Raw genomic sequence first — 16,391 nt, 5'->3', positions numbered from 1 at the left:
TACTGACTGCAAAATCAGATTTACTCCTACGAAAGAAGTTAGATACCTCCATATAGGTATGAAAGGATTTCATTTCATGTACACGCAAAACCTCAACCCAATAACTTTTATTTTTGGTGTCTAGAATTTCTGAATGATTGAAAGTATTGGTGAACAACAATGTTTCAGGCGTTTCGCAATAGATGGCTGTAGCGGAAGTGGTAGTCGAAATAAACAGATCATAGATGTCATACAATACGTTCAGGTATTTGTAAACATAACGCCATCGAAATATTAGTCGATTTGTGTCTGCATCATAAAGTTTTTCTCGATAAACATGTCAGTTTACGGCCAAATTCTCGTCATTTGCGGGAGGTTTTAATTTTATGCGATTATATGAAGAAACCTGGGGATGAAGCTTATCGAATACTTTCAAATAACTATGGTGAGATCGCTATCAGAAGAAGAATGTGCTGATAGTGGTTTCAACGCTTTAAGAATGGTGATTTTGACGTCGAAGACCAGCAGGACGGTGGAAGAGAGAATGTTTTTGAATATACAGAATTAGAGGCATTACTTGGTCAAGACTCGTGTCGAACGCAACAAGAATTGACAGGATCATGGAGAGTGACGCAACAAGCCATTTAAAACTCCTGAAAGTCATAGGAATGATTCAGAAATAGGAAATTGGTTGCCGTAAGAGTTGAAGCCGAGAGATGTGGAACGGCGTTTGTTTGCTAGTGAGCAGCTACTTTCTTTAGCATTTACTGAGAGCTTTAGTTCAATATTAGAATTTTTTTATTCAACTGAGTAACCGACAAACAATATGAAAAAATTATGAATGAAACCCATAATAATTAAATTTGTTTTTCAATGTGTAGTAATAATCCAAATTGAGGAGAATTTCCCATTACACCTGTGGCCAAATTATCAAAACTTTTCTCACACATAATTTCGAATAAGACTCATTTTGTACTTGACGAAATATCAACGACTAAGGACGTTCGAATTGTACTAAACGTCCTTGTAAACACCTTGTATACATTCAATTATAATTCATGAATCAACAATTGTTTGAATCCCTATCTACATAAATGGTAGATAGATAGATCCAATTCTAGTTTTTACGCTGGTTGAAGATGATGCAAAGTGATTCTTATCTTATCGGTATAAATATCGCGTTGGTTTATCATACCCGGATATTTTGTCCCTTTCAACCTTGTAAATTTCAAACTGTTCACTGTTATCTATTCGAAAGATAACCCACCGATAACTTACATTTGTATTTCAAAAAACGATTGATTTTTAGTATATTGTTATCGTGTGAATTATTGGAGGAAAGATATTTTTACCTACCTACTGAAATTATTATGCGCTCAGCAGAGACAGCAAGTAATTAAACCCTCTAGTTATAAAATTTCCAGACTTTGGTTCATTAGTTTAAACAATAAATAATCGTTGGAGGAAAAAAATTTAAACCCCTCTGTAATTTTCAGTTTACGTTTTGGATTGTATTGAATTCAAATTCTGAATTGAAAAATCCAGAGCTTTTGTCGAAACCTATGAAAAAATCAATTGATCATTGGTCCTTCTACCTCGAGATTAGGATCCATGAATTGGTATGGCCAAAATGAAGAAATCAAATTATGGAAAAATCATATCTACAAAAATTGATAAGGTACACAGAATTATGAGATTGCGAACTTGTGATGTTATGATACTCAATACAATATCTTTCATCCCACTGTTTTAGCTCAATTATATTTTCGGAGTCATGAATTTTTCAATAATCAACATGGTGATCAACACCAACGTTTTAATCTCGTTCTTTATTACTCTCTTTTAGGGTAGAGCCCTGCTAGTAATCTTGCTATCATAAATTCGATTCCTCTTTTGAAGTTCTTCCTCGATAACTCTTAAAGTATTCATTTTAGGTATAGGGTTTGCTTGGGTAACTCCCACTTTTTTGTACGTTGAATACTAAAATAATGAAAAATTTAGGGTTTAATTTTTGGAAATGAGTTTTGATGAATTTGGGTTGTCCAAGTTCATGATCTTCTTATAAACACCCTGTACATTTTTGGTCCAAACCGCAAACACTCTTATAATTATAATACCACTTATTTACAGAATCAAAAAAGCAAAATTTTTTCCGAAAAACGCTTTCTCTTCATGAATATTGGAAAAGAAGTCCATATGGCCACCATTTTTTTGTAAGAATTAACCATTGAGTTGAGTGTTGCATATTTCCGAAATTTTAATCGAAAAAGCTATTCAATGATGCAATAATATACTGGGTGTTTCATTTGCAATAAGGAAATAGTAGTATGTTTCCGGAATAACCGAAAGTTGTAGATATCTGAAAATATTTTAGGGAGAAAGATTATGATTAGTTTTCCATAAACGTCTAATAGGCTATCCCGGTGAATCACCCTGTATACCTTATCTTTCACGTGACCCCAAAGAAAAGTGTCGAAATATAAAATATATAAGATCTCGGTGTTTTGTTGGTCAAGTGGGATGTAGTGCCGTCTTGTTGAAAATAAACGTCACCCATAAAAATTCATTAATTATAGCTCGGTAGCGTAATCCATTCACCATTACAGTTGCATCAGCCTTTTTTTCGAATAAGTAAGGTCTAGTCACACCACCAGTCCAAAATCGATGAGAAATCGACAAATCAGGGTTTTCGCAAAACTACGGCTACAGTAGCAATTTTATCAATTATTGTTCTTGAGCGATGCACATGATTCTTCGAATCATTAAATTGTTCCAACAACTCAAATTATTCGACCAGTCTCACTATTGCCGGCCGAGAAGGTGCTTATTGCAAAAAACCCTGTAGAAGAAAATATTGAAACATTGTGTTTTTCAATTAGATTTTCTTATCCTTTTACATTCAAAACATCAGCGAATAATTCTCTCTCCTCTATCGATCTCGAGTTTATTTTTAGGAAAAATAAACAAAATCAATGAGTTATTCTTATTCAGGCCCAAAAGGGCCAGCTGAGAGCACATCCGCTGAAGTCTTTCCATTCTCCTAATCAAATCGAGGCAACTCCAGAAGAATGTACCAATTTGGCGATTTTCATCAGACGGAAATTCGGAGGTGTAGGCGAGAGGAAATTGGACACCAGACTTCTTCGTTTATATTGCAAAACCTCTTACGGATTTCGATTTCGGATCATCCGTTTCCGGTACTGTTCAAATAACGTTTCGATAAAATACTCTCGCAGAGGCGACAAACCAAACAGACAAAACACTCCTCTCGTCCCGAAATTGGGATCAAACGAAGCAATTCATCATTTGCCAGTCGATTTTGGTTTTATCCCCATTTATAAACGATGGGAATTGCGATTCTGGAGTGTCCTCGAGGATTCCTGGAAATCGATTGGCAGAAGGCGAAAATGCTCCAATGTTAACTGAATCATTCTCATTTAGGTTTATCTTCCCCTTCCTCCGAATATTTTTATTTCTTTTTTGGCGAGGCGTTCTCGGCCAATCCTGGTGCATTTTACTAATTGCCGATAAAATAGGCTTATGCGTAGATAGTTCGTTCGGTCTTTTTTGTCTTTTTCTTTCTTCGAAATTAATTCAAATTCCGAGAAATACGTAGCTCCCGACTACATCTCTCGGGCAAGCAAACAGTAACTACACTATCACCAAGTTCGGGGATACTACAATATAATTTCAAGTTTCAAATAGAATAGAATGACAAGTCATTCAAAGCTACCACCTATATTCAGTAATATATTAGGTGTACAACTTTGCTTCTGCCGTTTTGCAATAGATGGCTATAGCCTGTAGCGGTAAGTGGTAGTCGAAATAAATATATCCTAGATACAATGAGCTTAGGCATTTGTAAACATAAGGCGATCGAAATATTACTCGATTTGCGTCTGCATCATGAAGTAATTCTAGATTCAACATATCAGCTTACAAGCCTAATTCTCGTCATTTGCGTGATGTTTTAATTTTCTGCTTTAATATAGGAAAGGAATCTACAGCTGAGGCTCATAGAATGCTGTCAAATACCTATAGTGAGGTCGCTATTAAATGAAAGAATGTTCCAAGATTGGTTTCAACGCTTTAAGAACGGTGATTTTGACGTCGAAGACCAGCATGGCGGTGGAAGAGAGAAGGTTTTCGAAGATGCAGAATTGGCGGCTTTACTTGATCAAGACTCGTGTCAAACGAAACAAGAATTGGCAGGATCACTGGGAGTGACGCAACAAGCCATTTCAAAACGCCCAAAAGTCATAGGAATTATTCAGATACAAGGAAGTTGGCTCCCGTACCCGTACGATTGAAGCCGAGAGATGTTGAACGGTGTTTGTGTATTTGCTTGTGAACAGCTGCTTGCAAGGCAAAGACAGTAGGGATTTCCACATATTATTATGACCGGAGACGAAAATAGGGTTTATTACGATAATCCCAAGCGCAGAAAATCATGGGGATATCTCGGCCATGCTTCCACGTCGACGGCCAAACCGAATATTCACGATTCCTTAGTATTTGGTGAAACCACAACCAGCTCAGCGTTTAGTTTATTATGAGTTGTTGCAACTGATTGACAAAATCACAGGCGATCGTAATCGGACGCAATTAATTCGTTCGATTCGAGCATTGAAAGATAAACGCCGCAATACAACGACAGACACCATAAAGTGATTTTACAGCATGACAATTCTCGACCCCATGTTGCGAAAGTGGTCAAGATATACTTGGAAACGTTGAAATGGGAAGTCCTACCACACCCACCGTATTCTCGAGACGTTGCTCCCTTGAACTATCACTTGTTTCGATCAATAGCACACAGCCGGGCTGACCAGCACTTCCGGTCTTATAAAGAAGTAAAAATTTTATCGATTCGTGGATCGCTTCAAAAGATGACCAGTTTTTTCAACGAGGGATTCGTACGCTACCTGAAAGATGGGAGAAAGTAGTGGCCAGCAATACTTTGAATCATAAATGTAAAACCAGTTTTTTACAATAAAGCCTCGAATTTCGGAAAAAAAAACGGCGGAAGCAAAGTTATACGCCTATGTATCAATAGCCTAAACCTAAACCTAAACAGACCGAATTCTTAAAGCTTGCTGGAAATACAAATTTTCTCTTCTACTTTTCGAAAATAATGAAATTTTGAAAGGACTTTGATTCAAACTAATTGTAGCATAGCATTTACTTTTCCAATAATTTCAGTGTTATTGATATTCGAAGTTGAATTATAAAGATGAGGAGAATTATAATATATGGATGATTCAATTCTTACTATCAATTGAACTCTAATTTCATTAGCTGATCTGGGAAGATTCAAACGAGTATTAAAATTATTCAACGTTTTTATCGTCCCTCGAACAGAATGCGTTTTTATTTTGTCAAGATAGCAGTAATTTTCGAATTTCGAACCAAGAAGGATTTGAAACGGTAATATTTGACTCACTATTAACGAATAAGTCGTCAAAATCAATTTTTTTTTACTTTGAATGAAGGCATCGATTGCTATGGTCATTAGCCTGTGTTAAGGTAAAAATATACGAAAAGAAAATGAGTTCTCAAACACTACAGTCACTCAACAATTATAGTATTCGAAAAAGCTATCAACCCACTAACAAATACTGGGACAGACTGTTAGTCTGTCATTTATTTGTTAATAAATGAGTATATAAATAAGTTATCTGTGAGTATATAAATATATAACTATGTAAATAAATGAATTTATAAATATGTAGAGAAGAATGAGAACAGATAAACATATAAATATGTGAAAGAAGTGTAAATAAATAAACAAAAAAATTAATATCTATGTAAATGAACGAATATAATGTAGGAACAAATATAACAGAAAATATATTAAATTTTTTCCAGTATCCCAGTTTCTCGTAAGAATTCGATTACTTTTTTTTTCAGGTTCCTGGTTCTCTTTCAAAACCTCCCCTATAGTTGTACCCATACCCAATTCATTTCGAATGCTACAATATTATGTCTATATGTAAAAACGATATCCCTAGAACACCAAATAATTAGAATTTATAGCAAAATCTAAAAACGTACGATAGATTCCTATTTCCAATGCCGAATTTTGTTTTCCTTACAATTTGAAAAATACGAATTCGGATGAAATTAAATTTAGCATTTATATGCAGCATAAATTAAATATCTCAGTGACAACAGATTCGTTCGTGTCGAGATCGTGCGTATAGATATAAAATTACAATTACAAGCTACGTGTTAAATTTCATGTTGATCGCTGTAGATCATGCAGATCATCAAGAAAACGATAATAATTCAATGACAACAGATCCGACTGATTCGAAGAGTGTGCTTTTTTTGAATTTTTTAAATTCAAATCAATTTGAACGATTAGAGGAAAGTCACCAAATATGGAATAGTATCCTAATATGGAATACCTCCATTTCTCTAAGACTATTCCATAACACTTAATCAGAATAAATACCAACTTGTGGAGCATACAAAGTTTTTGGGAGTTCACATGGATAATCATCTGGACTGGAAGGAACATATTACAAATTTTTGTACAAAAATTCAGACAGCAATTTATGGGTTTAGAATAACATCGAAATACATTTGTCAACGCAACTTGAAGATGGTGTATCACGCAACAATAGAAGCCAAACTGAGATTCAGCATAATCTTCTATGGATCCGGAAACATAAAGCCTTTATTTGTATTACAGAAAAAAGCAATTAGAATACTGAATAACATGAGGTATGATCAATTATGTAGAGGTACATTCAAGAACTTGGGATTACTAACTATATATGGAATATACATTCAAGAATGTGTTATTTTCATCAAGAAGAATCCAAATATGTTTCGTAAATATGAAAATCAAAAAAGTTATTATAACACAAGGAATAACAATTATATATACCCTAGGCATAATTTAACAACAAGCCAGAAGCAAGCTGAGTACAGATGCTTAAAAATGTACAACTCTTTGCCAAAAGATATATCTATGATCTCTGATATCAAAAAATTTAAAAAGAAACTGTATAAATATTTAGTTGAGTTGGAGCCTTATGGAAATGAAGATTATTTTGCATGATAGGATATGGTTAATATTTTTTCCTTTTAGACACTATTCCATTTCATTTTCATATACCTATATTGAGCAATTTGTGATGAATATGATCTGAAATAAAGCACTATTATTATTATTATAAGTATGAAACGCAGCACTTGACCATCTTCTGATTCATTCGGTCTACTAACTATCGCACCCACACCATCGAGTCAATTGCGCGAAAGCTTCACGTGTGGCAGGCGTGTTTTGTCTTGTTGTCGTGCAGAAAATTTTAAAGGTAAGTGATAAACGAGTATTACCAGCTGTTATGTTTGTTTATATAAGTGTTATACTATTTAGTATATTGGTATTATGTTTATTCCACCATTTTGTGATCTTTTGTCAATAAAATATTGTGACTTTAAAAAATATTTAGAAGAGTTTGCACTAGTATAAAAATCCAAATATGGACAGTCGTCGGTGTCTAATTATGGAATATTCCATAATTAGGCAGCAGAAAAAGAAAGTAAACTAGTCAAGACAAAGAATAAGAAGAAAACTGCGAAGAGAAACAAACAAACGGAGAAAAATAGTGAAGAAGAAGACTCTGAGGAACTAGACGTTATTCAGTTTGATGATGGTAGTGAACATGATGAGTTGATGGAACAATTACCTCCTGACTCTGCTGATGCAGAATGTCTGTTCTGTTCAAGACTTTTTTCCATGGATCAAAGTGGAAAAATCTGGATTAAATGCTTGATGTGTGGGCTCTGGGCACATTATGATTGTGCTGGTCCAGAGTTTGATACTTGGATCTGTGACTATTGCAAGTAATTATGTAACTTCTTTCATTTATCACAATATATTATATTTATTTGATTGATCTCGAAGATATTAATGTCCATTTTTGTTATTGTTAAGTTGATTTATGCTTATATTCCATATATGGATACCTATTCCATATTTGGTTACTCATTTGTGATTTTGTTTTTTGTGTTAGATTTTAATTTGATAACTAATATATTTGATTAAAGGCTGTTAATTACTACATATAAATGTATGACTGATTAGTAAAAACATTAAACTGATTTAATTTATATGAAGTTTTTTTTTTATATCCCAAAAACAAAATGGTATTCCATATTTGGTGACTTTTCTCTATTAAATCTTCGCAAGATCGAATAAAATGGTCATCATTCCACATTCAAAAATTTTCTTGTTACAAAATTGAAAAGGCCCATTCTTCGCTTGTAATCGAATTTCGCATAATATGTAAGTACTAGTAATGTTATATTATTACACTAGGAAGTGCTGGGTGCTGTTTGAACCATAATACTGAAAATCAGGTCAAATGATTTCTCTCCGAAGGCATTATTTCAGACTACATCGTCGTATACTTGTAAGATGATAAAATACCCACTCAGTACGCTTGGAATAGCGTTCCTTAAACTTTTCACAATCCTCTTTAGTTTCATTGTCAAGCTTTGTCGACAAATCTACCGAAAACGAAACATGGAATTAATTTTCTGGAAAGCTTCTACGTGCTACGAGAATTATGTAGATACAGGTTCTTTTATGTTGAGGTAAAATAGGTTTAGGTACTGTAAATTTTTATAGTTTTTTCAACTTCAGCTTCCTGCTTCAGTATTAAAAAATTTTAAATTTTATTTTGGTTTATTATTCCCAATAATGAGTCGGAATTGTTCATGAAATAATCTTTTTTCAACGAATCAAAAAAATCGATTAAAAATACTTCTCGCCCATCGTATAAAGCTGTTCTCGGAAATTATAAACACCATTTTCTTAAACTTTAGGTATTATACCTATTTATTCCGAAGGTTCTAAGAGTGTTGGGTTCATTGTTTTTCTGAATGGAGAATTTCAAAAATATGGTTATAATAATTACCATACTTTTGAATTATATAAATAGCCGGCTATCTGTCACTTTTGAAGTTGTCATCTTTTGACATTTGTCAAGTAAAAACTACGCCATTGATAAATATGAAGCGATACACGCTTCAACAACGCATTGTTGAAATTCACTACTAAAATGGTGAAAATTTTGCAGTCACAACTAAAGCAGTTTTGGGTTGTCATGAAGCACCTTCTCGGCCAGCAGAAGTGAAACTGGTGGAAAAATTTGAGGCCCAATTTTGAAATCTGCTAAAAAAAAGATGGGTTTGCATTTGAAATTTCAAAGTTGGGCCTCTAATCTCGTATAAGTTCCTTTTGCACCCAACATTTGATGGGCTCAATCGATTCAACGAGAAAAATTTCCAAGGACCTCAGTATCAGAATATGAATTTTCGCATACTGATCTGAACAAAAAAAGCAGCATAGGGCCTAAAAATGTACGAAAAAAATTTTGTTTCAACCAATTCGGATGTTAAATCTCCCGCTGAATCCGAATTTGCAATGAAAAAGATGGGTTTGCATTTGAAATTTCAAAGGTGGGCCTCATATCTCGTATAAGGCCCTTTAGGGTCCAAAATCTGATGGGCCTATCGATTCATCGGGCGAAATTACTAAAGACCCATTATCAGAACTCCGATTTTTCACCTGTGCGCGAATTAAATTCACCGTTTCCGGACTTTTGAACCACCCGGTATAAGCCATTCATTAAACATAATACCAATATCAAAGAAGTTGTACATGATATATGTGGGATCCGAATTCTTAACACCCAACTGAATGATACGCTACTGACTTGACTATACGAAAACTACACGATCTATCCTAAAACGGTGGACCATGCAGTTTTCATCGATATAGGGAGACGTAAGGGGAAGAGGTACTTGAGACTGAAGACTGAGACTGGAGTACGATACATACGAACGAGGGTGGTATTCGACGTTGGAGAATAGACGCAGATAGTTAGTATTCGACGTTAGAGAATAGACGGACATAGTAAGAATTCGACGTGATAGACGCATATGATTCGACGTAAAATATATTAGACGCAGCTAGTTAGATAATTCGACGTTAGATATAGACGGATCTACTCGAATAATCAGACAATAGACGAAAGTTCAGTGGCTGTACATTCAATTGACGTTGAATTGTACATAGTGTAAATAAACAATAGTTTAGTACCGGCGGCCTTTTTATATAAACCTCTAGACAACGATAATAAAACCCTACATATATGTAGGACTCTGAGAGTGTGATGTACAACCTTTTCAATGCTTTATACTATAGTATCTGCATCTACATAATAACACTCCATTCGAAAGTCCTAGAGGTAAAAACACATTTTTCTCCAAAAATCGACTTTCTTCGGCAACTTACTTCTCGAGTAATAAATGTACTCCAATGATATTGTAACTCTTCAATACATTTTCCGTAAAAAAAACTCATCTTCAACCTCAGCTATCACTTTTTATCAGAGCCACCTTTTCTCTGGAACATTCTTTTTAATTTAAATTTCTCAATGGACGATCTCAGAATAATTATTAATTTAATGTCACACACTCGGCACTGGTTGTAATATCTTTATACACTGTGTCCGTAAAGTATGGAACAAATTCATTTTTAGGTAAATAGACCATTTTAAGAAATAATCCTGAAACACGTTGTAACAGAATGAACTATTGAATTTTTGTCCACCCTGTACCAATTGGAATCAACATGTGATACATTTTTGGAATCAGCACAGCTAGAGTAATCGGAAAATTCAGACAATTTAGGGGCGTTCCATTTAAAAAAATGACGGTGACGTCATTACTCGGAAGTAATTCACCCTGTATATTAGATTTTTATTTTAAAATACGGTAAATTAGAATCAAAAATCGACGTGTTTCAGGATTATTTCTTAAAATGGTCTGGTTAGCTAAAAATGGATTCGTTCCATACTTAACGGACACAGTGTAATGTAATTTGTTTATTTAACCGAAATAAACTTTTTTATTATTATTAATTGCATTTTGACCTCTCTAAATTCTACTTTTTTGATTGCCATTTTTCCATAAATATTTGTACGAATAGAAAATATCCACTTTTCATCAACGATTGGTTTGAGATAATTTGAGAAATCTGTCGAATTTCAATTCTTTTATTTATTGTGCAGAATCCTCTTGAAAGCCATGGAGTTTTGGAAAGCCCGTATGTTAAATCCTCATATGATACCATAAGCTTAAACAAACAACGTCATGATATTGGACGTGCCTCTGGAGAAAATCAATCTTTCGTTTTTCCTTCTACTGTCTTCTCTTTGTTCTCTCTCTCAGAGTAAAGTGTTGAAGAGGCCGGCACCTTTTGTTATCCCGCGAATTACTATTTTTAATTTTCCAAAGTAAACCCTCGGATGGGCTTGAGGCGAAAATATCACTTTCATCAACTACGATTTCCTCTTCCGTGAAAAATGAAGCAATCGCGAAGAGATGTGTTGTTTCGCGCCCAGCTGCCTCGACAACAATAAGGGGGCATCGTGAGAAAGGGTGGCTGGAAGACAAGGCTTGAAGAATATGATGAATTGAGGCCGCTTTGTTGGATGCTCCGTTTTTTTCCAATTATTTTTAATGTTCGAAAATTAACAGAGAAGCTGATTGTGGTTTATTTTTTTGGTGATGAACCTTCGAGAGGAAAATTGTATAATCACTCACTTTCACGATTTATTTGATTTGGAATGGAGAAAAAACGTCCGCGAATGCAAAAAATATATATCTTTCATCAAGACAATACTCCTCGACATATTATCACCGACTTTGGAAGTAACTGGAGGAATAGATTTGATCGCAAAATATTCATCTTTAGTTTTAACGCTACGGAATTTTGCAAAACGTCATCGTCAAAATCAATTAAATCCTCTCTCATTTTCTGGATGACGGTAGAATCATTCTTCGGTGTTTCATTAAGTTTTCTCAAAAAGCTCTTAATAACTCCCCAAACCAGTTCTATTGATAAGATGTGGAAGATAAGCACAACTCCCATCAATAAGACCGACCAAATAACCCACTGAGAAACGTGTACTTTTTAGAGCAATGAAAGTAACCAAATCGACACATACCATTTTGATTGACAATCAACTTTCATAATGGAATTTATTCAGAAGTACTGGTAAGACCATAAATTCCCTGCTCCTTGATCAATTTCTTGGAACTTGGAAAACCTTTAAATATTAGAAATATTCTGTCATACTTTAAGTTACTTTAAATATACTCCATCAATATAAAAACAAAAAATCATTCAAGCAACGAACTTAAACCGAGTGAAAATGCTCATTTCATTAATCCCCCTGCGAACCACACTGGTCTACATGAATCAGAAAAAGATTATTAAAAAGTGGTTGATGCACTCAACTGCAGCCAATAAAAGTAACCAAAATGGCCCCAGACCGGAACGTGGACTATTTTAGCCAATAGAAACAACCCAATCGACACATTCTGGTTTCATAGATGATTCGCCAAGTACCAGGGTTAATTGGAAAGTACTATTAGGCAATAAATTCCCTGGTCCAAATGAATTGCTGGAAATATCACTTTCATCAACTACAATTTCCTCTTCCGTGAAAAATGAAGCAATCGCGAAGATATGTGTTGTTTCGCGCCCAGCTGCCTCGACAAAGGGCAATAAGGGGGCATCGTGAGAAAGGGTGGCCGGAAGACAAGGCTGGAAGAATATGATGAATTGAGGACGTTTTGTTGGATGCTCCGTTTTTTCCCAATTATTTTTAATGTTCGAAAATTAACAGAGAAGCTGATTGTGGTTTATTTTTTCGGTAATGAACTTTCGAGAGGAAAATTGTATAATCACTCACTTTCACGGTTTATTTGATTTGGAATGAAGAAAAAACGTCCTTTAATGCAGAAAAAGAAATCTCTTTCAGCAAGACAATACTCCTTGTCAAAAATCGATGAAAACTATGATCAAATGGAACGAATTGCGCTTCCCACTATTTGATCAGCCAGCTTATTCTCCAGATCTGATCCCCAGTGATTACTGGCTTTTTGCAGACTTAAAAAAATTGCTATTTCGAAAGCAAAGACGAATCTTTTTACAGAAAAAGTATTAAAAAGTCAGGAGCGTTGAAGTACATGAGTTCCTCTCGAAGGTGAGTGTTACGAATAAATTAGAATTTTTAAGAAAAATTGTGTTTTTACTGCATAGGCCTGGGATTTATTGAGTGAACTGTCAAACCCTTCTACTTGACAAAATGATTGGCGTATGAATTAAGATTTGTTTTTCAAATCGACATGTGACATGGGAAAAATGTGTCCTCAGGTATAAAAGCTTCCAAAAATTGAGATCAGTTGTGATACAATCATGGATAAATTCAGATTCTGACCAGGATTAACATATTCTCTTGAATTGATCAGTCCATTATCTAAGCGGTTTTTGTTGAACGTCTGAGAAGATTAGGGTTTCAGGAGACATTTGTAGAAGTTTCTGGGCATCTTCAATCCTGACATCGAATGAATTTTGAAATGAAAAACACATCTAAAATATTGAGTATTCGTTATTATATTTCAACAATAGGATCTTTTTTGCTGCTTTAACTGTTTCTATTGTTCTATATTGCAAAAAAGCACTTTATCATCCTTCTGTATGAATAACAATTTTTTCGGTTAGATTTAGCGACTTTGGTGATAATTACAGAAAAAATCAAATCAGTCCAATGAACTTAACATATGAATCGAGTGAAATGAATGATATTTTCCATAGAAAATAAAAATATGTAAGAATGTGGGTGAATATGCCGGACCTCATTCAGTTGAAATAACTGAACGCAAAACTCTATTTCTGACTAGGTATTCACGAGTTACGGTATTTGGAATAAGGTTCAGAATAAACAATCACTCGTCTTAATATCTAGCTTATGGTTTACCTCTTGAATGTGACTAATAGCTTGAGTTCTCATAGGTCATTTCGATTATGTGCGGAAATCGCTTGATTTATTCTTTCAATTCAAAATGAAAAAAAAAAACATGACAGCGACGCATGACGTCTTTATTTTTTTCGACGATTTTTACGCGAGAATCACTAAGTAAATCAATTATTTCCAAACATGTAGGTACTCTACTCTATATTTAGAACAATTTTCGAAAATTACAGCGATAATTGAATTGTAGGAAGCGAAACAGCACTGCGATAATTGTTCTGTTCATAGATGCATAGTTTCAATGAATCTTACACAATTCGAATCTATGGCATCTATGGAATCTATGTCACTTTGACAAGTTAACAGTTTATTCGGGAAATATTCCCCCGAATTGACCATATTCACCGTCGCCATATTGTTATGCGACAATACCAACTACCCAGTGTTCCCAACGAAGAAATATTGAGTTTACTAGAAAAATTCCACAATATAAAGTTTCTAAGTGAAGTTTATGTATACCTTTTCTGGCTGCTACGTCAGATAAGCTTGTTTGGGACAATATTTTGCAAAAATTTCACCTTTTGGAAATAAAAACATTAGTGAAAGGTGGTTTTCTGAACAAATTAATTGTGGCCGAGTGTATAAATGAAGGCTTCGCTTCATTTTTGGAAATAGTCAGTGGAAGAATAGTCTCTATGGCTGATAGTATTTTTGATATTAGCGGTATTTTTCTAGTAAACTCAAAATTTCTCCGTTGGGAACACTGGGTAGTTGGTATTGTCGCAAAACAATATGGCGACGGTGAATATGGTTAATTATACTCGTGCATCAAAATGACCGGATAATTTCGCATTCCAGCGTGTTTTCTTCGAAAAACTGCATTCGGTCATTTTCATTTTGGAAGAAAGAGCCCGACACCGTAGGTGGAAATGCAAAATTATCGGTAGTTTTGATGCACTTGTGCAATTACTTACGAAAATTTATGAATATTATCAGTTGAGTTTTTGAAAAAATGCATGAAATACCATGTATTTCATAAACGAATGTATAGTATGTATATTAACTTGGAGGAATCCAGTAAATTTCGATTATATAACGGTTGTCTAAGTTTCCAGCAGGTCATTCGGCAGATTGTCTCTGTAATCAGGATATGTCGATTTGGTTGTTTCTATTGGCTAAAATAGTCCATATTTTGGACGGGTGACGGTTTGATTACTTTCATTGGCTGCAGTTGCGTACATCTATCACTTCTTGATTATTTTTCCTATGATTCGCATATACCAGTGCGGTCCGTAGGGGAATTAAAGAAATGAGCATTTTTACTCGGTTTGAGTTAGTTGTCTGAATGATATTTTCTTTTTATTTCTCACCAGTAATTTTGAATGAATTCCAGTATGATAGTTACTTGTCTATCGAAATAGTATGTGTCGATTTGATCACTTTCATTGCTCGAAATAGTAGACGTTCTCTAGCGTGGATATTTGGTCGCTTTTATTGGTGGGAGTTGTGCTAATCTTCCACATCTCATCAATAGAACTGGTTTGGGGAGTTATTAAGAGCTTTTTAAGAAAATTTAATAAAACACCGACGAATGATTCTACAATCATTCAGAAAATGAAAGAGGATTTAACTGATTTTGACGATGACGTTTCGCAAAATTTCGTAGGACATGTTGAAAACGAAGATGAAAAAAGCTAAAAGAGCTAATTTATATTTAAGGGCTGTATTTTAAGAGGTCCTTACTACTGTTCGTCATATCAAATTTTCTTTGAATTATATTAAGTAGTTTGAAATTTATTCCAGTAAAATGGATTTCCAGTGACGTCATTTAGGAGGCCGTATCTCCGTAGGGAGAGCAGCTAGGAAAAAAAATGGAAACTTGTCATCTTATTTTTTTCTGTTTTATCTGAATCCGAGAGATTTACCACATTTTCTCGGATACCCTGTATATGAATATAAATAATCTGTGATCTACTGTTGAGTTTAAAACCCATCAGAAGTGTGGAACGATTTTTTAATTGTCGATATTATCGAAAACTGGTTGGGCGTTCGACCTATGAATTATGTATACGGAATTATAGAGTGGATCGATAAAACCGGCTCGACATTTAACTTAACAAACTCACCTGGATAGAAGTCGTGCGATTTTGACATTTTGACGCGGGCTCCCGTATCTTTCTGTAGTTGGGCTATAGTTTCGCCTCCTTTACCGATAATGGCACCTGCTGCCGTGCTGGGGACCAATACTTTGAAGTGATGTGTCCCATCTCCTCCTGAAAATAATAGAATTCATTGGATGAGTCACTTGGCTTACTGATGGTTGATTGGATTACTAGTCTTAAGGTTTAATCTAAAAGAAAAGTCAATCTACGGTTCAATGGAGAGTACGAAATACAGGGTCTTTATAAATGGTTGTAACATAACATTTGGCAGGATTTATAAATCCAAATCTACTATAAATATGAACACTTTGCACAATTTTTTTTTAAATCCAGCCAATTGGGATGTTACAGTCAATCATAAACACTCTGTATTTGTGTCCATATTGGGTTCTGATTTATACTCAAT

At 34.5% G+C, this 16,391-nt stretch overlaps 1 protein-coding gene across 6 annotated transcripts in view; it reads right to left on the bottom strand.

The window, feature by feature from the left end:
- LOC123685720 (RNA-binding protein Pasilla) overlaps window positions 1-16,391 on the bottom strand; it is a 210,864-nt gene that overhangs the window by 52,738 nt on the left and 141,735 nt on the right. For all 6 annotated transcript variants that reach the window (XM_045625597.1, XM_045625554.1, XM_045625562.1 and 3 more), the window contains one exon: window positions 15,950-16,096. In XM_045625597.1, coding sequence (XP_045481553.1) covers window positions 15,950-16,096 — 147 coding nt within the window. The remainder of the gene's footprint in view (window positions 1-15,949; window positions 16,097-16,391) is intronic.

This window comes from Harmonia axyridis, chromosome 1 (genome assembly GCF_914767665.1).
Source record: "Harmonia axyridis chromosome 1, icHarAxyr1.1, whole genome shotgun sequence".
NCBI lineage: Eukaryota > Metazoa > Arthropoda > Insecta > Coleoptera > Coccinellidae > Harmonia > Harmonia axyridis.
Note: the sequence above shows the minus strand (reverse complement) of the source record. Positions and strands in the feature narration are given on the sequence as shown.